Source organism: Leuciscus leuciscus (assembly GCF_965113295.1).
Source record: "Leuciscus leuciscus genome assembly, chromosome: 21".
Classification (NCBI taxonomy): Eukaryota; Metazoa; Chordata; class Actinopteri; order Cypriniformes; family Leuciscidae; genus Leuciscus; species Leuciscus leuciscus.
Genome location: NC_138745.1, coordinates 1,077,691 through 1,104,866, shown reverse-complemented (window position 1 = coordinate 1,104,866; position 27,176 = coordinate 1,077,691). Strand labels below are relative to the sequence as shown.

General features: G+C 38.3%; 1 protein-coding gene across 1 annotated transcript; it reads left to right on the top strand.

Moving 5' to 3' along the window:
- Positions 1-1,057: 1,057 nt before the first annotated feature.
- On the top strand, positions 1,058-22,888 carry hs3st3l (heparan sulfate (glucosamine) 3-O-sulfotransferase 3-like). Its single transcript, XM_082152182.1, has 2 exons — positions 1,058-1,744; positions 19,817-22,888. The coding sequence occupies exons 1-2, from the start codon at positions 1,392-1,394 to the stop codon at positions 20,433-20,435; spliced, it is 972 nt and encodes a 323-aa protein (XP_082008308.1). The 5' UTR covers positions 1,058-1,391; the 3' UTR covers positions 20,436-22,888.
- Positions 22,889-27,176: the final 4,288 nt, after the last annotated feature.

The window sequence follows — 27,176 nt, the reverse complement described above, 5'->3', positions numbered from 1 at the left end:
ATTAACAAACATCTTATTCAGCATCTCCTATAATAATTAAATATACAATAACCTGAATGAGATTTTATGACTGCGCCTGATTTTTGAGTTCATTTTTTCAACTTTTTTTAAACAAGGGAAGTTAGGGAACAATTAAATGGTCAGTTCGCCCAAAAGCTGTTCACCCTCAAATTACCCAAAGCTCAAGCCGGGCGTATATGACTCTCTTTCAGCCGAACACAATCAGAGTTATATTAAATATCCTGGCTCTTCCCAGCTTTATAATGGGAGTGAATGGTACCTGAGATTTTAAAGCCCACAAAAGCGCATCCATCCATCATAACAGAAATCCATGCGACTCCAGGGGTTCATAAAGTTCTTCTGAAGAGAAGCGTTTTTGTAAGAGAGCAAAACCGTCAAGCGTAGGGGTCAGAGGTCATGCATTCCATTACCGGAAGCCAATGATTATAGTTTATAAAGTTATAAATATGGATATTAATCTTCGCTTCAGAAGGCCTTTATGAACCCGTATGGATTACTGTTATGATGGATGGATGCGCTTTTTTGGGCTTTGAAATCTCAGGTACCATTCACTCCCATTATAAAGTTTTGGAGAGCCAGGATATTTAATATAACTCTGATTGTGTTCGGCTGAAAAAAGAAAGTATTAAGCCTTTCATTATTATTATTATTATACGGAGAGCACATTTTAATGCACACCACAGTGGCTGAATGATGAAAAAGACAATGCATGAGTTTATCTTCACCCCATGCCAACAGCTCCAGCTCATCTTATGTCTCAGTAGAGCAGCATTAAAGGGTTAGATCACCCAGAAATGAAAATAATCCCATAATTTACTCATAACTCAAAGCTCATGCACTGTTATGATGGATAGATGCACTTTTATGGCGATTCACTCCCATTATAAAGCTTGGAAGAGCCAGGACAGTTTTTAATATAATTCTGATTGTATTCGTCTGAAGAAGAATGTCATATACTGGATGACTTCAGGTTGAGTAAATCATGGGCTAATTTTCATTTCTGCGTGAACTGTCCCTTTAACCCCGCCTCCATCCGTCACCCTCCAATCAAACTCAGCTGAAGCTCCGCGCGCACTTTCATGAATGAACGCGAGCGGCTTCAGGACAGTCGCGTCAACGCGCTCCTGCACGGATATTACAGTCTCCTGTCTTCTCCTAAGCATGGACATAATACGAGTGTCTCTGTGACTCAATGCAACTCTTCACTGCACATTTACTCACGGAATGAGAACCGGCACGCGCGATGATAATAATGATGATGATGATTATGTCTTCGCTACGGGACGCGCGCGTTGCTGTCATTCGTCAGATTCATGCCGTCAAAGTCACGCGAATAAAGTCCTGAGGAGAATGGCCGTGCACAGAGAGGGATGGCAACTTTCACCAACGCGCCGCTGGACCTGCGGAGACTCTTGCAGAAACTAGCCGTCATGTTCTCCCTCAGCGTCGCGTGCGTCTCGGTGCTGTATCTTCTGCTGGGATGCTGTTGCTTGGACTCGACGGAGAGTTCCCCGATGGGATGGGATGATAATAAGACCGTGTTAAGTGTGGGAGAAGAGCTCAGCTCGACCCGGAGACTCCCGCACGCGCTCATTATTGGCGTAAAGAAGGGAGGCACGCGCGCGCTCCTGGAGTTCCTGAGGCTCCATCCGGACGTGCGCGCGCTTGGATCGGAACCGCACTTTTTTGACCGGCACTACGCGCGCGGACTCACCTGGTACAGGTAATGATGACCTTTGACCTTGATACTATACAGTCAAACCAAAAATTATTATTTAGACTCCAGATATAATTTTTGATATATTTTTTTTACTAGTGTGTGCAGGACACTATAGCTCATTTATGTGAGCGAGGATAGCAAAATAAAGTAAACTATGAGGTATTATAGGCTACCCCAAAATTCTTCAAAAATGTATAAAGATTTGGGACCAAAAATTATTCATTCACTGATCATGTGTTTTTGATCGCTAATGCTCTTTTTACACACAGACTGAACAAAATGAAGCATTGCTTGGTGATTGGTTGAGCTAAACTGGTATTATCTAATTGTGTAGTTAAATTTAACAGCTGACAGATATTCAACATAATTCATGTGTGAGACAGTCTAACAGAAGGACGGACAAAACCAGTCAAATATCAACTGAGTTCTGCTCATATTTTAGTACCATTTTCTAAACTATAGTGAATAAACTGTGATAATGTGAGAGATGTTGAAGGTGTCTGAATACATTTGGTTTGACTGTGATCATGCAGTGAGTAAAGCTGTAATAATAGCACAACAATGTTGTGTTGCATTGTGGGATACCTTTTTTGTTGTTGTTGTTGTTGTTGTTGTTTTTATTTAGTTGTGATTAGCTGTTATGGTTGCACTGTGATGCATGGAGAAAAAACAAAAGAAAAAAACAATAAGCAAAGTTTGGCGACTCTTAAAGGGGCAGTGAATCCAAAAATGAACATTATGTCATCATTTACAGTTTACACTCTTACAAATAAAGGTTCCAAAATAGTTTTCGCAGAGATTCCACAGAAGAACAGTTTTGGTTTCCCTGAGAACCTTTCAGTGATTAGTTCTTAAAATAACCACTTTTTTTCTTCTTTAATAATATAAAGAACCGTTTTCCACTTTAAAGAAGCTTTTAAGCAATGGAAAGATGTTAAAGGTTCTGTAAGTGAACCATTGATGGCAATAAAGAGCCTTTATCAGGACAACAATGGCAAGAGGAAAATAAAACCACACTTAGTCCAAAAAATTCAACTGCATAATTAATTTGCTGGGAGCTTATCCCTCGGTTCGGGTGTCAGTCAATGACAATTAATTATTTTATTTATTTTTATTAAATGATTGTACTATGTTTTAGTTAAATCATTTTTATTTATTTAATATTTGGTATTTTTAGGGGATTTTGTGGTGCTAAATTATATTTATGCAGTATTTATAATCCATTTATTCACTTTTTGAGCAAAAGTCCTGAAAATTTAATTTCCAATTTAAACGGTCATAAATCTCGAATGCTTGTGATCACAGACTGAAGTTTGATATCTTATAAAGAAGACGCTTGGCAGATTATTGCAAAAAAAAAAAAAAAAAAAAAAAACACAAAAAAAAAAAAAAAAAAGACCTTGAAAAAAAGTTATACAATTTTACATTTATTGTTATGAAAAATGCATTTAAATTGAATTTTTTTAAATATTTTTTTTTTTTAAATATCTGTGAGAAAATCCAAGCCATAAATCTAAAAAAGTTGTGTTTCAAAGTTGAGGTTGAGATCTCAATAAATGATCTTTCAGTGAGATGTTGTTCGGCTGCAGTACCAAACGCTTCCACTAGAGGAAACTCGTCTCATTCATTTCCAATGCGCTCGTTTCTGACCGTGAGGAGCTCAAGTGTGACTATTGTTTACAGGACTATTTAACCTTTATGAATCATATCCATAATTTTTTTTTGTGTTCAAATAGCAAGTACCAAAACCTTTACCAAGTTTCGTAAAAAAAAAAAAAAAAAAAAAGTAAAATTTTTCATTCAAAAATGACAGACAAGCTCCAGAGGGTTCAGTTTATTGGGCACTGTAAATCCTAATATTGCAATTGCAACAGTAAAACTTACAATGTCAGTACAGCAACTGTTGTAATACAGTCACGAATGTATTTACAGTGTACTAATACTTCCCTAATCAATGATGCGACTTTCATGCAGCATTTCTTTTCAGATAAATATCGTGTTGCCGAACATTCCTTTGTATGAATATAGACACTGTAAAGCGTCACCGGAATTTGCACGAGCGGATCAGAACAGATTCTGTCCTAAAGTGTGAGTTTCATCACTGCGTGGCCTCGGTGCAACACACTCCCACAAGTCTGTTTCTGATGAACATAAGTGTATTATTTGATGAGGCGTGGTATCAATATAACACAATATTCATAAAGGTTGGAGTGAGAGAAATAATGCCATCTGGCTATTGCAATCCTCTGAAGTGGGGCTGGTGTTAATCATCTCCGAGCCGTCGCCAGATGTTGCGTTATATCGAGAACACTTGATAGTTCAGTTTGAGCTGCTTTTGAAAAATATGTCTGAATTTTCTCCGAGGGATTGATGAATTTGGCAGATTGGGACTTGAGTCTGCAGAGGCCTTGTTCTCGCATGTCAATTATTCATTCATTTGTTTGTCTTGATAATAGAGTGACAGTTTGACCAACAAGAGATTTATCCTCAATAAAGTCTCACCGCTCAATTTTATGGTTTGTCACGCTTCTCAGAGAGTTGACAAAACTCAATTACTTCGCTTTAAACCGCTGATTGATTGTTTTGTCGATTCACAGTTGGCTCTCTTAGTGTCCACATTAATTAGCCTGAAAATGCTTTTGTAATGAACGCTTCTACGGATATCAAGTGAGGCGTTTGCCTGAGAGCGTATTGTGTTGATATTCCTTTGTGTTTGAGTATTGGCACACGAATCCCCCGAGCGGACAGACTGTCATCCCACCGAGACCAGATGGACTCGCAGCATGACGGGCCACTTGACATTATTGCGAGACCCTTCAATTGATCTTTAACCCGAGTCACATTTTCCACCACGCATAATGATCTCCAGGACTTCATATGGCCGAGGAGCGACAGATACGCAGACAAACACAGATCCTGGAATCTGACGTGTGCAGGTCTAAGGGAATGGACCGGTCATTAATCTTGTTATCAAGCGTAGATTAAATCTGTCGTCTACGTGCATGTTTCACAATCTCAGTTCAGATCTTACAGAAAACCACACTGTAACATTTATTTATTTATTTATTTTTACGGTAAAACCCCCCAGAATTTCTGGTTGCCAGATATTTACTGTAAAAAATACGGTAGCAAAATTTTAGGTTTTACAGACTTAACTTACATTTACTGTAATTTTTTTTATTTCATTATCTGATATAATGTTAATTTACCGACCTATTGAAGTACTTATATCTGTTTTGTACCATTGTAATACACTGACAACCACCAATCACAGTGGCGATGAGAGTCACATGATCAATCAAAGCTCATCACAAGCAGTTTTTCCACAAGAAAGTTAATATTAATATATAGAAGCTGCACAGTGTCATTCACACACACACCATCATCGCAACACACATGAAATAAAAAAAATGCAATAAACATTAATTTCACAACATTAAATGTAACATAAAAACCTAATTTACATAACGGATTCGAAAAAAACTAAGAAAAACTATGAAGAAACAGTAATTTCAACAAAAAAACATCAAATATGAAGTGTCACGCAGGGATGTCAATTTACGTTTTTTCACTGTAAATAATACAATGACTTGTTCTTTTTAACTTCCAAAAACTGTAAATTGAATGGTATTTTACTGTAAAGTTAGATCTATTACAGTTATTCACCGTATATAGTACGGCAACTTTCTGTTAACCAATTATAATTTTTTCACTGTAGCATTTTTACAGTCTTTTACTGTTAAAATCATGATAATTTTTTACAGTGTAGATTAAATCTGTAGTTCGTGGGTTCTAGATCTCATTCCAGATCTGACAGAACACAAAAGCACAGATAAAGATCAAGGCTGAGGTGAGAGATGAAGTTCGTCCTTACAGTGTATCTGCGATTGATTGGCGCTGACGCTCGACCTTCACTTCATGCTGGCATCAGACCGGTTCACTCGAGGTTCAGTTACAGTTAGCACAGGGTTTAATTCTGCTGAGGCTCCGAGTTCATGTTTCAGATGCCAATACTGTCACTTTGCTTTAAAGAAATCTATTTGGTGTGAGTCTCCCTCAATAGTGCACGAGATAGATCTGTCTGTCGATGAGGGGAATATCAGAGATCTCTCCGTGCTTTGAAACACACATTTGCTGTTTTTGAGGTCTAAAAAAACATCAATATATTGATTCAGAAATCAGAACTGGTTTTTACTAGCGCACTAACGTAACGTAAATCAAGCAAGCTAGTGCGCATAGGCCACAATAACACATTAGCGGACCGGAGGGAATAATATGGAATGTTTTTGAGAAAACAGCTTGCACAAAATAAATTCAAGCACTTGGAAGGGCCTGTGTCTGTGGAAGCTTGTTTCCACCACTGAATAATAAATAAATAATAACAATTGTGACTTTTTATCTCATAATTCAGACTTTTTTTCTCACAATTGCGAGATATAAAGTCAGAATTGTGAGAAATAAAGTCTCAATTCTGAGAAATAAAGTCTCAATTCTGAGAAATAAAGTCGCAATTCTGAGAAATAAAGTCGCAATTGCGTGAATAGAATTGCGTGATATAAACTATTCTGAGGTAAAAAAAAGTCTTGTCTTTTTTTTTCTTAGAATTGGACTTTATATCTCACAATTCTGAGAAAAGATATAAAGAGATATAAAGTTGCAATTGTGTGTTATAAAGTCAGAATTGCGAGAAAAAAAGTCAGAATTCTGACTTTATATCTCGCAATTCTGACTTTATATCTCGCAATTCTGACTTTATATCTCATAATTCTGACTTTATATCTCACAATTCCGACTTTATATCTCATAATTCTGACTTTATATCTCACAATTCTGACTTTATATCTCGCAATTCTGACTTTATATCTCGCAATTCTGACTTTATATCTCGCAATTCTGACTTTATATCTCGCAATTCTGACTTTATATCTCGCAATTCTGACTTTATATCTCGCAATTCTGACTTTATATCTCATAATTCTGACTTTATATCTCACAATTCCGACTTTATATCTCATAATTCTGACTTTATATCTCACAATTCTGACTTTATATCACACAATTCTGACTTTATATCTCACAATTCTGACTTTATATCTCACAATTCTGACTTTTGTATCACACAATTCTGACTTTATATCACACAATTCTGACTTTATATCACGCAATTCTGACTTTATTTCACACAATTCTGACTTTATATCTCGCAATTCTGACTTTATATCTCGCAATTCTGAGAAATAAAGTCAGATTTGAGAGATGTAAACTCGCAATTGTGAGATAAAAAGTCGCAATTATCTTTTAAAATGTTTTATTCTGTGGCGGAAACAAGCTTCCATATGAATGTGTGTGTGTTTACTCTCAACAACTTTCCAGGGACTTGATTTTTTATATTTTTCACAAACTTCCGAGGATTTGAAGCTCCCGTGGGAACCCTCTGCTTTATACAGCGCATCCGGACAGTATTCACAGCGCTTCACTTTTCCCACATTTTGTTATGTTACAGCCTTATTTCAAAATGGATTGAATTAATTATTTTCCTCGAAATTCTACAAACAAAACCCCATAATGACAACATGAAAGAAGTTTGTTTGAAATCTTTGCAAATTTATTACAAGTAAATAAATAAATAAATCACATGTATTCACAGCCTTCACAATCACACTCAAAATTGAATCCGGTTTCCACGGATGATCCTTGTTTCTGCACTGGATTGGAGTCCGCCTGTGGTAAACTCTGCTGATTGGACATTAGGAAAGGCACACCTGTCTATATCAGGGAATGAATTTAATCCATTTTGGAATAAGTCTGTAACATAACAAAATGTGGGAAAAGTGAAGCGCTGTGAATACTGTCCGGATGCGCTGTATCTGGTGTGAGTCTCCCTCAGGAGTGCACGGGATAGATCCGGGGAATATCAGAGATCTCTGCGTGCTTTGAAACACACATTTGTAGTTTTTGAGGTCTAAAAAAACATCAATATATTGATTCAGAACTAGTGGAGGGACAGGCGAGCCGAACCTAAAATGTGGAGGTCGATTTCCTGGAGACATCCGGCAAAATAAGCAGTGTGTGTGTTCCCTTCAGGAGGGAACTTTGGGAATGATGTCGCGTCACTCGCTGTAATCCGGTTCGCTGATGTCATCACATTATGAGAACTCATTTGCAAGTCAATGGAGATGTCATTAAAATGGGCATTTAAATTCAAAGCCAAGCCTAGATTTTGGCGAGAGCGTTTGCTTTTTTAACATGCATGTGTTTAAACGCCCAAAACATAATTGCATCGCAGTCATTGGTGAGCATTCCTGTCTCTGTAGAACTGAGACATGCCTTTATAGCGATCCATGGGCTCGTCCCGAGAGGAGCCATTCATTATTAATGCTCTGTCAATATGAGTCCTGCATCTACTTCACAAGGGCACAGACTCATCAGAACAGGAGGATGGTAGTAATATAAGAGACTTTAAATAAATTAATATTGTACACATGCTTTTCAAACATATACATTCACATCATGATTCATGCTAGAAGAGCCAGATCTGACTGTCAGTTATTATATAGGTGACACTTGACATTAAGGTTCATTAGTGAACATGAACTAAGAATGAACAAAACTCTATCATTTATTAATCTTAGTTAATATTAATTTCAACATTTACTAATACATTATTAAAATCAAAGGTTGTATTAGTGAACATTAGTTACTGCACTGTGAACTAACATGAACAAACAATGAACAGCTGGATTATTATTAACTAACATTAACAAAGATTAATAAATACTGTACATTTATGATGTATTTACATGTATTATATGTATTGCAAATGAGCATTTATTACCTAATGAACCTTATTGTAAAGTGTTACCATTATATAATATAGCGTGGAAATGACGGCCGATGACAGAAGTATAGAAGCCTGGTCAGAAACGTGTGTGTGTGTGTGTGTGTGTGTGTGTGTGTATGTGTGTGTACGCTGGCTGTTGTGTGTGTATTAGCATCAGTATCCAGTGCTTTCTGAGATCAGCATAAGGCTCTGGTCCACTGCTGGTTCATTAGGGCCCTCGGGGAGTGTGTGTCGGGATCTGCCGTCTGCGGCCCCTGATGATGGATGTTTCTGGGAAGTGGACAGAGTCACAACTGACTGGCTCTTTAATGGCCTCTGTATGCAAAGAAACGGATGGTTGGGCCCAAACACACACACACACACACACACACACACACACACACACACACACACACACACACACACACACACACACACACACACACACACACACACACACACACACCTCTGTTTTGCATTACAGGATTTATAACATAAATATAATATTGCCTTCATTAAATTGTATTTTTAATTTATTGACCAAATTTTTGTTATTAAATATGTTTATTTATTTATTTTTATTTAACAAATCATTGCTGTGTCAACAGTGATAAATGTGTTTAAGTACTTACACAGAAATCGACAGTCCATAAAATTCCATGCATTCCAATATTTCTGTAAATTTTCCAGTCTTGGTCAAAAACCAAATTCAGGCATGTAAAAAATGTGTGTATATATATATATATTATATAGTCTTCAGTGTCACATGATCCTTCAGAAATCATTTTAATATGATTATTTGATGAATTTATGATTTTTATCAATCTAGCAGTCTTGCTGGTTCTTATTTTTGTGGTATACACACACATATATATGCTGTATATAGACACACACTAGCATGTCCTCGAGCGTCCAGGTGTGTGAGAGGTGTTTATTTGTAAGTCAGCGTTTATAAAAATGAAAAACGAAGGCTTTATCTTCTCATTAAAGGCTTCACTGGAATGAGCAAACTCTCATCACATCCATTGCTGTATCTGGACAGAAGACGCGTAATTGCCTCACATCTGTGTGTGTGTGTGTGGAGCGAGCCGCTGATGAGCCCATCTACACACTCCACCTGCCGCCCACACCAGCTGAGACACACACACACACACACACACACACACACACACACACACACACACACACACACACACACACACACATTACCACCCCCATCACGATCAATACTCACGGCAGCGCTGGGTTTATTCAGCGAGTCTCCGGCCAAACACTGCTCAATTAGAGGAGACCTGCGGTGCGCTTCAAAGCTCACACACAATCCATATCACTTACACTGATCTTTATATTCTCTGATCATTTACAAACAAAGACTTGCCTGTCCTGAATCGGCCTTTACGAGTTTTACGCTAATTCTCATAAGAAAACATGTATTGGCTGTTCAATGTAAACTGAAAATCAAGCCGATCTGAATGAAACTCCTTTGGATCGCGTCTTTGTTCTTTCCTCTCAGTGAAGTTAAAGCAGATTTAAAACTTAGATATAAACGGCACTGTCTTTAGGGCAAGGACATGAACACTAGTGTCCACAATAAAGAAACGTACAAATCTAGTAAAACATTCAGAAATAGAACCTTTTCTAATCATTTTGGTTTTTATGGTCTTAAAAAAAAAAAAATGTTTCAAATGAATGTTGGTGTTGCTCCTTACATCTTTATTTCCAGAAATGTAAAGACAAGCTTATATTTATATTATTTACACACACACATTTCTGTTTTGCATTACAGGATTTATATTACAGGATTTATATTAATTTATTGACCAAAGTTTAGCTATTAAATATGTTTATTTATTTTTATTAAAAAAATTATTGCAGTGTTAACAGTGATAAATGTGTTTAAGTACTTACACAAAAATCGACAGTCCATAAAATTCCATGCATTTCAATATTTCTGTAAATTTTTCAGTCTTGGTCAAAAACCAACTTCAGGCATGTACATTTTTAATATATATATATATATATATATATGAGTCTATAATATATATTTATATATATTTATATTATTAAATGTATATTAATGTATGCATTTATAGACAATGCATTTACAAACATATTAAAAAATATATAATAAATGATCAATTCATAAATATCACTGTGTTTGACCAAATGTTGACATTTTACACCTGAACTAACCTTGCCTTGCCATAAATTGTCATATTTTCCGAAATTTCAATACTTGACAGTTGACACATAATTTCCTGTGGACTAAATGTTTTTCAGATATTGAATGAAATATTCTATGAAATAATAATAAAAGGTGTTAAACTACTTTAAAAGGTTTCTTTCAAAGCATTTTATTCTTTTAATGATTCTTTTTTTGTCATTAGGATGTTTTGTCACCCTGGCATGTTTATATGAGTTGCATTTGTACACTTTCCCTCCCAAATAAGTCAATAGACAAAAAATGAATGAGCCATATTCAGTGTTATTGAACACATTGCTCTGTATCCCGTAGAAGTTGAATAGAAATCCTGCATTATCCGGAGGCCTAAACCTCAGCGGCTCATGCGAGTACAAACCGCTCACTTCACTTGAAGCGATTAATAATTAACGGCGGCACTAATAGACTCGCTGGCCCCATGATAGGCCGAGGTAACGAGGGAAGTCTTTAGGCTAAGTGCTCTCTCAGATGAAGTCACCGACTGTGGGATTGGCATCGGCTGTATCGATACGAGTCGGTCTCCTCAAACACACTAGAGGAATCATGTGGCTTGTCCTCAGTGTGACTTCATCTGAACCGCATGACGGACAGCTCTCTGTTATCACGTGCTTTCGTCGCCCATTACTACTGTCACGGGTGGATGCAGAAACTGAGAGAGTAGCAAACAAGAACAGTCTTTAATCATTCATCCAAACAATGAACACAAGGAGAAAGCTTTGCAGAACAACCTCATTTCAACAAGACGACACCGAACAATGAACAAAGGAGACTGAGGGCTTAAACACACAGAACATGATAATAAACATAACGAGAAACAGGTGTGCAACTCGATCAGTAACCATTGGAAACTAACAATGACCCGGAGCACAGGTGAAACAGGGAAACAGACACGTAACAACTGTGAGCATCATTCATTTACATGCTGTCCTTGATCAGCAAGTCTGATTCACTCTTAGAAGAAAAGGTTCTATATAGAAGCTTTTAAGTGTTCCATCATTTTATGGATTTAGTTTTAAAGTCCCCCTCAATCATTTTATCCCTTAAAACTCATCTTTGATCACCAACATTACATATTTAAACGTTTTTTTTCCTTGAAATATCTTGAATGTAACTCGACACCCTTGCCTCATTTAGTATGCGCGGTTCTATGAATATGCAAATGAGCCCCGCCTCCACTCACTCACTCAGCTCAGAGATCCACTGGTTGACGATCACACGTTGATCTGATTGGTTACAAGGTAGTTTGTGACGTCAGAAACACCAGCGATTTCAAAGCGTGTGTTTGAGACTGTCTTTGGTTCACTGCAGTTTTAAGGAGGAAATACTCAGCAATGCTGTCGACTTATGAACTTACACATGGTTTGTCTTAAAGCATATTAAAAACACCACATAGACACATAAACAACATTAAAAGCTGAATTATCACCACAGGGCGACTTATTATTAATATTGTTATGGCTCTAACAGTAATTTCTGTAGTTTAGTGTTTTTTTCATTAATGAGAAAGTTTCAAAACTGGTTTTGATTTCTGAAAAGTTGCGGTATGTTTTTATTCATCGAGATCAATCTGATTCATTCAACATCACAGATATCATTTGTTTTAGCTGAACTGTTCACTTTTCTCATATAATAGTGTCAATGCAGGAGATCAATAATATTGTTGGATATTAAATGCATTAATTTCACATTTGTATAGTTAGAATCTATTTCACTGGATGTGTTTGGACCAAGTTATTATAGTTTTTCATTTTTAAATTAGTTTTTATTTTAATATAATTTTTTAATTTCCTATAAATTTCAGTTTAGTTTTAGTTTCATTAATGGTTTTGTTATTATTTTGTGAACACATTTCTATTTAGTTTTTATACATTTAGTTTCAGTTTTAGTTTTAGTAATGACAGTTTAACAGAGTTAACAGAACACTTGTTTAAAGATCATTTAAGTTTATTTTACACACTTTAATCATTATCGTATATCGAACATCGCATTATTTAAAGGAGAAGTTCACTTTTGAAAAAACTTTTGCTGATAATTTACTCACCACCATGTCATCCAAGATGTCCATGTCTTTCTTTCTTCAGTCGAAAAGAAATTAAGGTTTTTGATGAAAACATTCCAGGATTTTTCCACATATTATGGATTCCATTGGGACCCAAACGGTTCAAGGTCCAAATGACAGTTTCATTGCCGCTTCAAAGGGCTTTAAACGATACCAGACGATGAATAAGGGTCTTATCTAGCGAAACGATCGGTCATTTCAAAAATAAAATAAAAAGTTGACGTTTTATAAGCACAAATGTTCGCCTTGCTCTGTTCTGTGATGCGCGTTCGTGACGTCACGTAATACGCAATTACGTTGAAAAGGTCAAGTTTGATGTGTTTACAAATGTGCGGAAGGAGGACCATATAAACATTTTCAAATGTATTTGTGTCAGTTTATCGTTTAAAATGCCCATTTCGTGTGCGCATCCTGAGTGTTTTAATATTAAAAAGCCAAAAAGAACATTTTCTTCAATTTTTCAAGCGTGACCTTTTCAACGTAATTGCGTATTACGTGACGTCACGAACGCGCATCACAGAACAGAGCAAGCCGAACATTTGTGCTTATAAAACGTCAACTTTTTATTTTATTTTTGAAATGACCGATCGTTTCGCTAGATAAGACCCTTATTCATCGTCTGGTATCGTTTAAAGCCCTTTGAAGCGGCAATGAAACTGTCATTTGGACCTTGAACCGTTTGGGTCCCAATGGAATCCATAATATGTGAAAAAATCCTGGAATGTTTTCATCAAAAACCTTAATTTCTTTTCGACTGAAGAAAGAAAGACATGGACATCTTGGATGACATGGGGGTGAGTAAATTATCAGCAAAAGTTTTTTTAAAAGTGAACTTCTCCTTTAATGAGTTATCGCATATCGCACTTTCCTTCAATATCGTGCAGCCATAGTTATTTCTATGATTAATCCTTTCAGACATTATTCTTGTATTGATCCATTTATGCTTTTTGTCTATTGCATCATTTACAATCATATACTCATAGTTATACTCATATTCAAATGTTCAGTGTGGGATCGTCTAATATGTGTGGTAAGCCTATCTTGTTTAGGCTAGTTTCACATCAGATGGTTAAATCTCACCTGGCATTAACCTACAGCTGTATTTGCATAAGGTCTAGACATGATGGAAATACTTATTTGGCCATTTCTGCTTGTTAGGGCTGGTTCACACAGAAAGCGGTTTTGCTTTGAAAAACGGAAAAGAGACGTGGGCATTGGAGTGGGGATTCCGAAGGTCTCCATACGCGTCTTTTAAAAGTTTAACTTATTTTAACTTCATTGCGGCGTTTTTAGAGCCTCGTGTCATATCACGTTACGCTGCAGAAGACGCGAGACTCCAGCGCGTCATACATTGAAAAATAACACCGTGTCCTAACTAAACGCGCCGCGCCGCCGCGACACGCGATAAAATGTATCTTTTCCATGTTAATGAGAGTGTGTGTCCTATCCAGCCGCGACGGCGACACGCGACGATTCTATTTTAGAAACGGTTTCTGTTTTTCTGCGACGTCGCGCTGGAACAACAAACACAAAGTGTGGCGATGATAATGTCAGGAACTGTTTATGTGCTTTATTTAATGTTAAAAGCGTGTCATGTGACTCTGAATATCATTTAGTGCTCCAGCTTTGTAGCTGTAAAAGCAACAGTGGATAATTCACCTCAGATCTTGAAATTAAACAAATGGAAACAAGAACGTTCAAACTGTGAACAAACAAGTGTATTCTTTGACAAAGATTGTTTAAGTAACTCAGCCTATGTATTTGAATAATATTTGAATGGTGTAATATTTGTGAATTTGATTATGTAGCGACTTTATGTAGTGATTTTCTTGTGAGTGCCGTCAGGATTACTCTCTGGTGCTGTGCACTCGCCGCAAGACTCCGCCCACACGCTGTTCTGATTGGCTGACTCCGCCCACACAATGTTCTGATTGGCTGTGGGTTTTGATTGATTTTGACGCATCTCGCAGTCGCGTTGCGTCTAGTGTGGACAGACACATTAAGGCCAATTTATACTTCTGCGTCGGGTGCGCGTAGAAGGTACGGCGTAGCATACGCATTGACGTGTACCATACGTCGTACCCTTCGCCGTACCCTGACGCGCACCTCCTCAAAAATGTAACTACGTGTCGCGGCGACGCGGACCGCAAGATCTGTGATTGGTCGGCTGGATAGCATCGCGTTTCCTCCTACGCATTTCCGGAATGATCTTCGACTCTGCACCGCCCGCCCGCCATTTTTAAATTCCGAAGATCAGTGAAGAGCCATGGAAATAGACCAAGTGACCGAGAGATTGCTTGAAGAAGTGCGGAAATACAGCCATCTGTATGACTCCTTCAGTCGCCATTGCTCGTAGAAACCTAAACTCAAAACAGCCGCGAGGAATGTAAACACAGTGGAACATTAAATCCCACCCGCGCCAACTAGCGTTTCGGCGGTGTAACTGCAGAGCAACACAGACATTCGCAGAAGTATCAATGCTCACGACGGCGTCGCCTACGTGCGTAGCCTACGACGTACACTACGGCGTACACTCGACGCAGAAGTATAAATTGGCCTTTAGGCTTGTTTGAGGTGCGCCTTGCCTCGCCTGAAATGTATGCGAGAGTAGGCGGCTGCAGTGAGAGGAGGAGTGAAAAAAGCGCAGGCAAGCCGGACAGTTCTCTCTTCTCGTAGTGGATTGCGAGATCAAAGATGGATATCGCGGGATTCACGCTCGTGCACAGTGTTGCTAATAAACTGGAAGTAATTCAAGTTCTGTTGCTTTTATATGAAAATAAATAAAATGAACAAGACACCCAAAGTACTTGTTATTTAATTCCATTCCAAATACATGTTTATCAATATTTTTTTTCTTTAATACAGACATATGTGGTTTTATTTATTTTTTTATATTTTTTTATAAAAATGTAATTGCATAACCCAAAGAGATCGCACTGTCAGATAGTTTGGGAATATTCACTATAACATATACACATAAAACATGATATTCTTGTTTTAAAATCAAAACATTTTAAAAGAGAACAATACATCACAGTTGTTTAAACCAATGAGCATTAAGCTGTGTCGTCAGCAAGTCGTTTCCCATCATGCTTTTGATCAGCGCAGTCGGTGGAGAGCAACTGCGCTCGACTGCAGAATCCGACACGTGCGCCTTGCGCTCGCGAGAGGTTTTTGACATACGCCAGCATGACATCAGAGCAAGGCGGACCGCACTCGGACACATTTCTAACCGGCATGCATCTCGCGCTGATCACCGGTGATCGATTCTGCGCAGATTTTGCTCATCTCAAACAAGCCTATTATTTGTCACTGGAATCTTATCGCATCGCGTCTGGTTAGGACACGGTGTAAAGTATAGCACAGTGGAATGGAGAAAAGTGATTTTCAGGTACAGGATTAGAGCTTATTAAGTTTGAAAACGATTATTTAATTTAGCTAATTATTATTTTCTTTCAGTTAGTTTTTCAGTAAGTGTTGTTAGTTTCGTTTAGTTTTAGTTTTTCATTAATGTTGAAATTAAAATTTTATTTCAGTTTACGAAAATGTTTTTTGACCAATAGTTTTATTCTTAGTTTCAGTTTTCGTTTACGGAAATAACCTTGGTCTGACTCTGGACGTGTCGTCTCTTAAACACACATTAGATGTGGTGGTGTTGTAAAGGCAGGGGTGCAGGTGGACCATTAAACCCGTGGGCCGACGAGCCACTTAAAACAAACGAGTCCCATCTGCCAACGCAAGGAAACACACGCATGCATGCCATTAGTTTCCCTGTGATTGATACCGGCTACACATCTGCAGGAGAATCAGCATTACTGATGCATTCTGGGAACCACTGCTCTTCTCATTTACAGCCAATCAGAGTCGTTCTGCTCGAGGACAGAACGCAGGTCTCCTCATTAGCTCAGGTGTGATCAATACTTCAGCACAGCAGATCTGTGGAAACGCCAGACTCATGCTGGAGGGCAAAGAGAAGAGACTCTACTTTACTTGATGACTTTCCTAACTCGTCGTCATTACAGTTCCTACATTTGTTTAATATAGGATATATTCAGATGGGAAAAAATGAAGCATATAGCAGTGAAACACTCGCTAATAACGTGTTAGACAGAGGGCGCCGTTATGGCATAATTGAGGAACTTCCTCTTGGAAATTTTTATTATATATAATATATATAATAATATTATATTTCTATTCATACATCTTACAGAAAACTGTTTTGACTTTCTGACTGCAGTTTTGACTACTTTGACAGATGAATCCAATAAATCCAAAAGTATGACAATATATATAATTAATCTATGTTCTTTAGGTATTTTCACTGTTTAGATTAGAAATAGCATTTTCCACTGTATACAGTGCCACAAATATTATATTTTCTTTCTCATTCTATGATAAGAATCCATGTTTGATCATAAAAAGACATCTGTCGGATTTTAAGCTAGATTTGAGCAGCAGAACTTTATTTTTGTCAAATTTATTGGTGAATTCTATGAAGAAAATGCATATCAGATCATATATGATAAGACATTTGATACCATTGTTATTTTAATATCATTTGGATACTATTATGTTTTTTCTTCTGTAATTTTTTATTTTAATTTTAACTTTACTTAAAATTTTTGTAATTTTGTTGCATGTTTTTGACTTAAAAAAAGTCTTTATTGTTTTTATTCATTTTTATTTCAGTTTTAGTTATTTTAGTACATCATGTTAAACTAAATAAAAATAAGAAATATTTTGATAACTAGATGAAGTAAATTAAGTCTTTATTTTTTATTTTATTTCAGTTAATCAAGTCAAGTCATCTTCATTTATATAGCGCTTTTAACAATGTAGATTGTTTCAAAGCAGCTTTACAGAGATAAACGTATAATTTAAGGTAACAGAGATTGTTTTGGCTTTATAGCGGTTCTTTAATAAAGTTATTTTCAAGCTAAAGTTAGTTTTGATTGATTCGCTTCCGTCGCAACGATCATTTGTTATTAAATTAGGGGCCGCTAAGACGACACAATTCTCTCTACACAGACTTTAAACACGACCCTGTGAGAAACGCTGATGGCGTTCACATGCGCATTAAGAACTGGTTCTATAGTTATGTGCGTTTGAATATATGTGCGCAGGTTTAGAATTCCCTACAGACCAAGCCTAAACAAAGTACTGGGCTTTCCTTATGAATTTTGATAGAGAATTTTATTTTATTTTGTCACTTCGGGTAGGAAAGCGAAACGAAATTTCCCGACAACGCCTTATCTGTAGAGTGGTAAAGGGATCCTCCATAGGGAGAGACTAGTTGGCACTTCAGCACTGCGTTGTCATCGGATCCAGGCGAAGGTCCTTCATCAGATCTGGATACGGCCTGGATCCGGGAGGCTGCGGGAAAACCTCGAGATAAACACAGACACTAATATTAGTGTAGATGCCATTCTTCTCATGATGTAACGGGTACATCAGGATTTATGGGAAGTGTTCCCCGTTCCGGCTGACCTAATCTATGCAGCCTAACTTTGAATTATAGAAGTCTATAATGTATTATGTGTATGCTTGGTCAAAGAGATGTGTCTTTAATCTAGCTTTGAACTGACAGAGTGTGTCTGCTTCCCGGACAATGGTAGGAAGACTGTTCCAAAGTTTTGGTGCTAAATAGGAGAAGGATCTACCGCCAGCAGTCGATTCTGATATTCTAGGTATTATTAACTGGCCGGAATTTTGAGATCGCAATAGACGTGAAGGACTATAATGCGTTAAGAGCTCGCTCAAGAACTGCGGAGCTAAACCATTTAGTGCTTTGTAAGTAATCAGCAATATTTTAAAATGTATGCGATGTTTATTAGGCAGCCAATGCAGTGTTGACAGAACCGGGCTAATATGGTCATACTTCCTGGTTCTGGTAAGAACTCGAGCTGCTGTGTTTTGGATTTAATCAAAATTTCAAGAGTTAATGTGTTTTTTTATTTCAATTAGCAATATATATATATATATATATATATATATATATATATATATATATATATATATATGTATATATATATATATATATATATATATATATATATATATATATATACATATAACCTGTTTGATACACATTTAAAGAAAATCCCATTTTTAATGAATATCTTGTCTTTTCGGTAAAAATATTTATTTAAAATCCTTAAATAAGATATATTTACTTGAGAAGCAACACCAAATAAGATATTTAGAAAGTATCTTTAATATAAGTGTAAGTTTGTGTAATCTTGCAGAGGTTGTTATACTTAAATCAAGTGACAAACAATATCTGTGATGAAGTAAACAAGCAGAGCTGAAATTCACGATTTAAAATAGAGATCACGATTCTCCCGGACTACTAAACAAAATAACATTCAATTTACTAGAGGTTCTGACTAAATATTAACTGCTGAAGTCTATTTAAAAAAATATTTATTTGATTTGATACAATTATTTATTTTTTTTATCAGTTTGAGTGAATGATTCAATGACTCACTCATAAATACTTGTTTCGTTACTGGATGAATCAGTGTTTTTGAAAGAATCTCTTGAATGAATGATTCAATGACGTACATTTTTAACAGTAACTTGTCTCCACCTACTGGTGTAACGATGCAACTGATACAATCTTAATTTGAAGCGTCAAGTTGCTTTCAAAAGCTGATTTACTCTATTTTGATAACTAGCGTAGACATCAGTGTTTATATCCGAACTATAAACTTTTATCCCAGAACTTCTGTGATAATATGAATTATTGTAACACAGAAATAATGATACTGTGTGGATGACAAGACTGTTAGTGAAGCGGTTTCATACCGATACGTGATCTGAATGTTCACTGCGATCGTACTTGTCAAAGCTTTAATAGACGAGCCGAATCACAGTAATTTAGTGGGTGTTTGAATAGATTTAACAATATTTAATTTAACGATTAATCGTGCATCTTTATAATCAAGTACCTCAGCTGTTCCTCTTGTGTTTCAGGAGCATGATGCCCAAAGCCCTCGACGGGCAGATCGTGATGGAGAAGACGCCCAGATACTTCGTCACCGCCGAGACGCCGGGCCGCATCCACGCCATGTCGCGCGACATCAAGCTAATCGTGGTAGTGCGAGACCCGATCACCCGCGCAATCTCCGACTACACCCAGATCATCTCAAAGACCCCAGACATTCCCAGCTTCGAGAGCCTGACGTTTAAGAACCGCTCGGCGGGTCAGATCGACTCGCTCTGGAGTCCGCTGTACATTGGCCTGTACGCCACACACCTGGAGCGATGGCTAGCATACTTCCCGCTCGCGCAGATACACTTCGTCCACGGAGAGAGACTGATCAGCGACCCGGCGGGCGAGTTGGGTCGTGTGCAAGACTTCCTCGGCCTGCAGAGGATCATCACGGATAAACACTTCTACTTCAACAAGACCAAGGGCTTCCCTTGCCTCAAGAAGCCAGAAGGCAGTAGCAAACCTCACTGTCTGGGCAAAACCAAAGGCCGAACGCATCCTAAGATCCACCCAGAGGTCATTCAGAAACTGAGGGAATTCTACCAGCCACACAACCTGAGGTTCTACCAGATGGCGGGGATGGACTTCGGATGGCAGTGAACTTTCGTGGTCAATGTTGACAAGATTAAACTGCAAGAAGTGCATTGAAACCCGATTTCTTAGGTTTGTCGATGGCTCCATCGCTGTTCAGATCAATGCGTCTTCCAGACCTGAGTGCTTCGGGTCAGAACACTGGCTCAGTCTGAGAGAGCTGATAGCAATGATACATCAGTGGTTTAAGTAGCACTTTTCAGCTCTTGCCATTTTGATGTTTACAGGGGCTTTCGCACCGGAGGAACCTTTTCATAGTTCCTAGAAGTATTGCCGGAAGTACCCGGATTTTGGCGCAGGAACTAGGAACGATTTTAGTTCTAGGAACTCCTTTTGGAGGGACTAATTTACTCCTACTTTAGAGTCGGTCTAAACCAGCACTATAGGAACTACAGTGACGTTAGTGTTCGCTGATTGGCCGAACGTACGCGAAACACCAGTACCCGCCATTTTAAAAAAAAGGTTGTAAACACACAGATTATAGCCTATATATTTACTCCAGAAACTAACTCTACGAACATGGAAAACAGTGATTTGAAAACCTTTACGCTGAGGAGAAAACCCAACGCAACTTTGAGGAGACCAAGAGAAATATGATTATGTATTTCTGCTCAGCAACACTGGATATCAACCACACGCCATACGCTAATCGATATCATTACCGTCTACTTTCTATGTATAACAATTCTATCTAATAACGTGTTAGACAGATCGTAAACTAATGAACACGGGTAATGCGAGCGCTGTGAGCTCTGGCGTTCAAAATAAGTCACAACAACAAGCGTGTCTTACGTCACTTCAGAGTTCCTACTGGCGGTGCGAACGCAACCAGGAAAACGTTCCTAAGGGAACCATTAGTTCTCTAGGAATCACCCTGGTGGCGAGTGCCTAGAACTATCCGGTGCGAAAGCCCCTTTTTTAATGCAACAGCTTCAATCATGTTTGATCGATCGTTCATAATCAGACAGCAACATGGTGTTGGCCCAGATCCGGCACGCGCTGAATCCACATGTGCCAGATGTGGCCCGGATCTGACCCGGATCAAAAAGTTTAATCCGGAAAAAGTGCAGTGCTCGAAACCCGATATCTTAGGTTTGTCGACGGCTCCATCGCTGTTCAGATCAATGCGTCTGCCAGACCTGAGCACTTCGGGTCAGAACACTGGCTCAGTCTGAGAGAGCTGATAGCAATGACCTTACATCACTGGTTTAAGTAGCACTTTTCAGCTCTTGCCATTTTGATGTCTTTTTAATGTTGTCCAGTCAAACAACAGCTTCAATCATGTTTGATCGATCATCTATATCCAGACAAGCAACACAGTGTCGGCCCGGATCCGGCACGCATTTGGTACGCGTTCAGGGTTTGAAAGGTTTGTGGTGGGTCACGCTGTCAAATCACTGTTGCTTATTATATTTACTCACTTTGCTTTGGGAAGTTCGTGCAGAAGCCAAATCTGTGCAGATTTAGTGTAAATACTCGTGAGTCGTCATGATATATTTAATACAGTGTATTGCGCAGAATCTGCTCATATCTGGCTTACTTGAACACACTCGTCACTACGCAACACGTAACGGCGCGCTTGTTCATTTGCATTCACGCAATAGCGAAGATTAAAAAGCATTTGGTTAACAGAAACTGTACTGTATTGATCTCTAGACACCTAAAACACATGTTTGGTGGGACTGAAATGAAAGAGGATGAAATGATTGAATGAGGATGAAAGAGGAATGGAGGAGATGACAGGATTTGTTTGAATAAGAAATTAATGTATGAAATCCAAATTTGTATAATATATATATTTAAATTAATATAAGTTGTTACGTATTTAATCTGGTTCATTTCTCTTTTTTTTTTTGACTAGCAGAAATTCTGAATGGCCGGTAACTTAATTTAGTAGCCAAATTGGCCTTGTGAGTGAAAAGTTTATTTTTCAATTTGATTTACATTTTAAATCCACATGTACCGGATGTGGCCCGTATCTGGGCCGACACTATGTTGCTGTCTGGGTATCAAAAAGAGTCATAAACTGTAGCATTAGACATCATTTGTCATTGTATTTACACTGAACTGAGAGAGACATTGTAGCACACCTGTGTAAAGGCTGGTCTTTATCACATGGTTTCGACCGTCTGCTGTGATTGGTTCAAATGTGGACGATATGCAGATGAGGCCAGTCCTTTTGAGTTTTCCCTCTGCATGCATGAATTTGCACTAGTCTGAAATGCAGCCCACTAGACAGCAAATACATTATTTGAAGTTCCTGTGTAATTGTTTTTGTTCTGTTTAATCACAAAAATTGGATTCGTTTTAAGATATGTTAATGCAAAAATTATATATTTCTTTACCATCTGTCTATGATTCTTTGTTGATATACGGTATCTTAAATAAAATGACTCATTGTATCATGACAAGAAAATACCTTCATTGTGCTATTAGCTCAAACTTATTTCCAGAAGAGCAAAAGATACAGAACTGTTCAAAAGTTTGGGATAATTAAGATTTATTTGATCAAAAAACAGTAAAATAGTGAAATATTATTGTATCATCTGTTTTCTATGTGAATATAGTAATGTGTAATTTATTCCTGTGATCAAAGCTGAATTTTCAGCATCATTACTCCAGTCTTCAGTGTCACATGATCCTTCACAAATCATTCTAATATGAGGATTTGATGCTTAAGGAACATTTATGATTATTATTATCAATGTTGAAAACAGTTGTGCTGCTTTAAATTTGTGTGGAAACTGTGATACATTTTATTTTTCAGGATTCTTTGACAAATAGAAAGTTTCAAAAGAAAAATCTCACTGACCCCAAACTTTTAAAAATGTATCCTTCATTAATGCTGCATGTGAGTTATATGAATGTATAAATATACTAGTTATTATAAAAAATAATAATAATCTTATTACACACACACACACACACACACACACACACAAACACACACTCTTCACCTGTACTGTACTTGACTTAATTTAACCAACTATGATAGTTTCATCAAACGTAAACCAGTGAGTTGGACACAAATAATAATAACTTCAACTCAGACTAACGTTTTACTCCCCATTAATGCGCTTCTGGGTTCCATTCACATTTAATTAATAATTAATAATTTAAGTGACAAACAGCAGAGATCCAGACCGTTCCACACATGCACTTTCATCTCTCCATTCCGACTGTAAAGAACGATATGTATTTATTCTTTTTCTTTCATGCATTTATCCTGTGAACGATTTATGAACAAGCCGGTAAATTCAAATTACCGCGCCATTTCACATTGTCCAATGAAATTTGAGCTTGCTGTGCCACATTACGATTGGTTAGCACACACAACAGCTGATATCATTTTTTATGTTTATTTTTTTACAATAAGCAGAATAATTACAACAAAAAGAAAAGAAAAATAGTGCATATACGGTTAACAAGCTCCAGATAATATCAGATAACAATAAGGAGGGGGATTCGAGTGATTCGTTACTGTACACGTTGTCAAATTAATTACAAATCAAACGCATTTTTGTAGGCTAATAACCACAGTATTATTGTTAATAGTGTTAAGTTAATAAAATTGAGATGAAAGTGCCTTTCATTAAAACCCCATTGTCCCATATCAGTGCATTATAGCATCAGTGTGTTTCAGAGTGTGTTGGTCTGCAGCGCCACCCTCTGGCCAAAACAGTGAAGAGTTTCTATGCAGAAAATAAACTGATCATTTCAGGTTATAAATGTTATTTTTATTATAATGCATTGGTCATTGTAGTTATCACTCGATGCCTGGCAGCTTTTTGTAAAAGACTTAATTCAATATACTGTACATTTCATCAACATAAAGTCAAAGAAAACCAATGAAGTGAAAAATAACCAAGCAAACAAATACAGCAATTATTTACCAAATATTAAACATAATCTGACATGCGTTTAATTTAACACCATTAGTCTACAGTACAGTACAGTGTGCTGCTTGTGCATTACAGTAAAAAAAAGTGTGTGTGTGTCATTCATTATTGCACATTAAATGTAAACAGTTCGTTTTTGGCAGTGCAAAGACTCAGTTCATAAAGAGGTGCATTATTTATTCTAAAGGATTTAAACAAGGTTAAATGTACAGATTCAAGTAACGTGAGCACATGGATCATGTTTCCCAGAACAACACAAGTTTCCCACGGAAAACTCACTTCTTTCTATACTTCTATATCCCACACATCTGTGAGTTTATCTAGAATTCAACCAATTTCTTTTCTCTTCACAGTGACACACATACATTGGACTGAATGCAGAATGATTAATGCTTTGTCAGTCATTAAAAACAAAAAAGTAATTAAATAAATAATTTAACAATATAAAGCTAAACGAAATGGTAATCCTTACATAATTTGATTTGCATTGAGATTATTATTATCTGCTGATGATCAAACTGGCTATATAAAATAAACATTTCCAGGACTTTAGCATGCTACGGTTAAAGAACAGGGATCAATCGCACAAACTAAGGCACTCAGCAATGTGATTTGTGTCTCATTAGAACAGATACACACCCTCGGGATCGATTCGGGAATTACTTCTTAATACAGAGCAGAAAATCTACAACAGCCGATGTGGCAGAAAACACAGCAAATAATCATGTTCTTCCTCAGTGTTTCTGTCTTGTTTTCCAGCACAAACATCTAAACATTCTTAAATCAAGGTACATTTACTGCAGAAGAAGCAACATTACTGAAGATATAAAGTCTTGTTTTATGAAAAAAATCATTTGTTTGTGCTTAAAACAAGAACAAATATGACAATGGAGTCAGAAAAATCAACTTCATTCAAAGGGAAAACAAAACAATTTTGTGTTGTTTTAAGCATAAACTCAGTTTATTTAGACACAATTTTTAAGTAAACAAAACTTAATATCTTCAGTCATTTTGCTTCTCCAGTAAATGTATCTTGATTTAAGAATGTTTAGATATTTGTGACGTCACCTTTATTTATATAGCGCTTTTTACAATACAGATTGTTTCAAGGCATCTTTACAGAGATAACAGGAAAATGTGGAAAGTATGCATGTTTTTAACGCGATTTCAGTGGTTCAATTAAAACAATTGTCTTGTGTCACATTATATGCTCTAAGATCGAGGGAAATCCTTCATTTTTCCCAGTTCTGGTTCCGGTATATGTTTTACATATCAGCACATTAAGAACAAACTAAAACTCACAACATCAGCTTCAAACAACAGCACAACAGAGCACATCGAACGAGACGGCGTGACTCGGACCGGGTCACACTAGAGCTCTGCTACCCGGTTTCGGGTCGGGTTTGGGTTAATGTTTAATGAATAGCCTCGGGTTCAGGTTTGTAACTATGAAAAACTATATAGGCTATACAGATATATAGTTTGCGTGCCATGTGCTTGCTGTGTTGTGACAGAAATAGTGCGAGCGGGAGCACACGCGCAAAACAGTTTTGTAAAATGATATATGATATATATACATTTTTCTATTATCATATATAAAAGTCCCGGGTCCCAGTCCTCAGCAGAACTCCTCTCCTTGTGGAGTCGTGACTCGGACCGGGTCCAAGTCCTCAGCAAAACTCCTCTCCCTGTGGAGTCGTGTCTCGGACCGGGTCTCAGTCCTCAGCAGAACTCCTCTCCCTGTGGAGTCGTGTCTCGGACCGGGTCTCAGTCCTCAGCAGAACTCCTCTCCCTGATCAGTCGTGTCTCGGACCGGGTCTCAGTCCTCAGCAGAACTCCTCTCCCTGTGGAGTCGTGTCTCGGACCGGGTCTCAGTCCCCAGCAGAACTCCTCTCCCTGTGGAGTCGTGTCTCGGACCGGGTCTCAGTCCTCAGCAGAACTCCTCTCCCTGTGGAGTCGTGTCTCGGACCGGGTCTCAGTCCCCAGCAGAACTCCTCTCCCTGTGGAGTCGTGACTCGGACCGGGTTTCAGTCCTCAGCAGAACTCCTCTCCCTGTGGAGTCGTGTCTTGGACCAGGTCTCAGTCCTCAGCAGAACTCCTCTCCCTGTGGAGTCGTGACTCGGAGCGGGTCCCAGTCCTCAGCAGAACTCCTCTCCCTGTGGAATCGTGTCTTGGACCGGGTCTCAGTCCTCAGCAGAACTCCTCTCCCTGTGGAGTCGTGTCTCGGACCGGGTCTCAGTCCTCAGCAGAACTCCTCTCCCTGTGGAGTCGTGTCTCGGACCGGGTCTCAGTCCTCAGCAGAACTCCTCTCCCTGTGGAGTCGTGTCTCGGACCGGGTCCTAGTCCTCAGCAGAACTCCACTCCCTGTGGAGTCGTGAGGACCGGGTCCCAGTCCTCAGCATAACTCCACTCCCTGTGGAGTCGTGACTCGGACCGGGTCCCAGTCCTCAGCATAACTCCTCTCCCTGTGGAGTCGTGACTCGGACCGGGTCCCAGTCCTCAGCAGAACTCCTCTCCCTGTGGAGTCGTGTCTTGGACCGGGTCCCAGTCCTCAGCAGAACTCCTCTCCCTGTGGAGTCGTGTCTTGGACCGGGTCCCAGTCCTCAGCAGAACTCCTCTTCCTGTGGAGTCGTGTCTTGGACCGGGTCCCAGTCCTCAGCAGAACTCCTCTCCCTGTGGAGTTGTGTCTCGGACCGGGTCCCAGTCCTCAGCAGAACTCCACTCCCTGTGGAGTCGTGACTCGGACCGGGTCCCAGTCCTCAGCAGAACTCCACTCCCTGTGGAGTCGTGACTCGGACCGGGTCCCAGTCCTCAGCAGAACTCCTCTCCCTGTGGAGTCGTGTCTTGGACC

What these genes read in the sequence shown, in the direction of transcription:
- hs3st3l (XM_082152182.1), top strand. Translation starts at nt 1,392, where the DNA reads ATGGCAACTTTCACCAACGCGCCGCTGGACCTGCGGAGACTCTTGCAG. An exon ending in CGCGGACTCACCTGGTACAG is followed by an intron (nt 1,745 to 19,816) that starts GTAATGATGACC and finishes CTTGTGTTTCAG; the next exon opens with GAGCATGATGCCCAAAGCCC.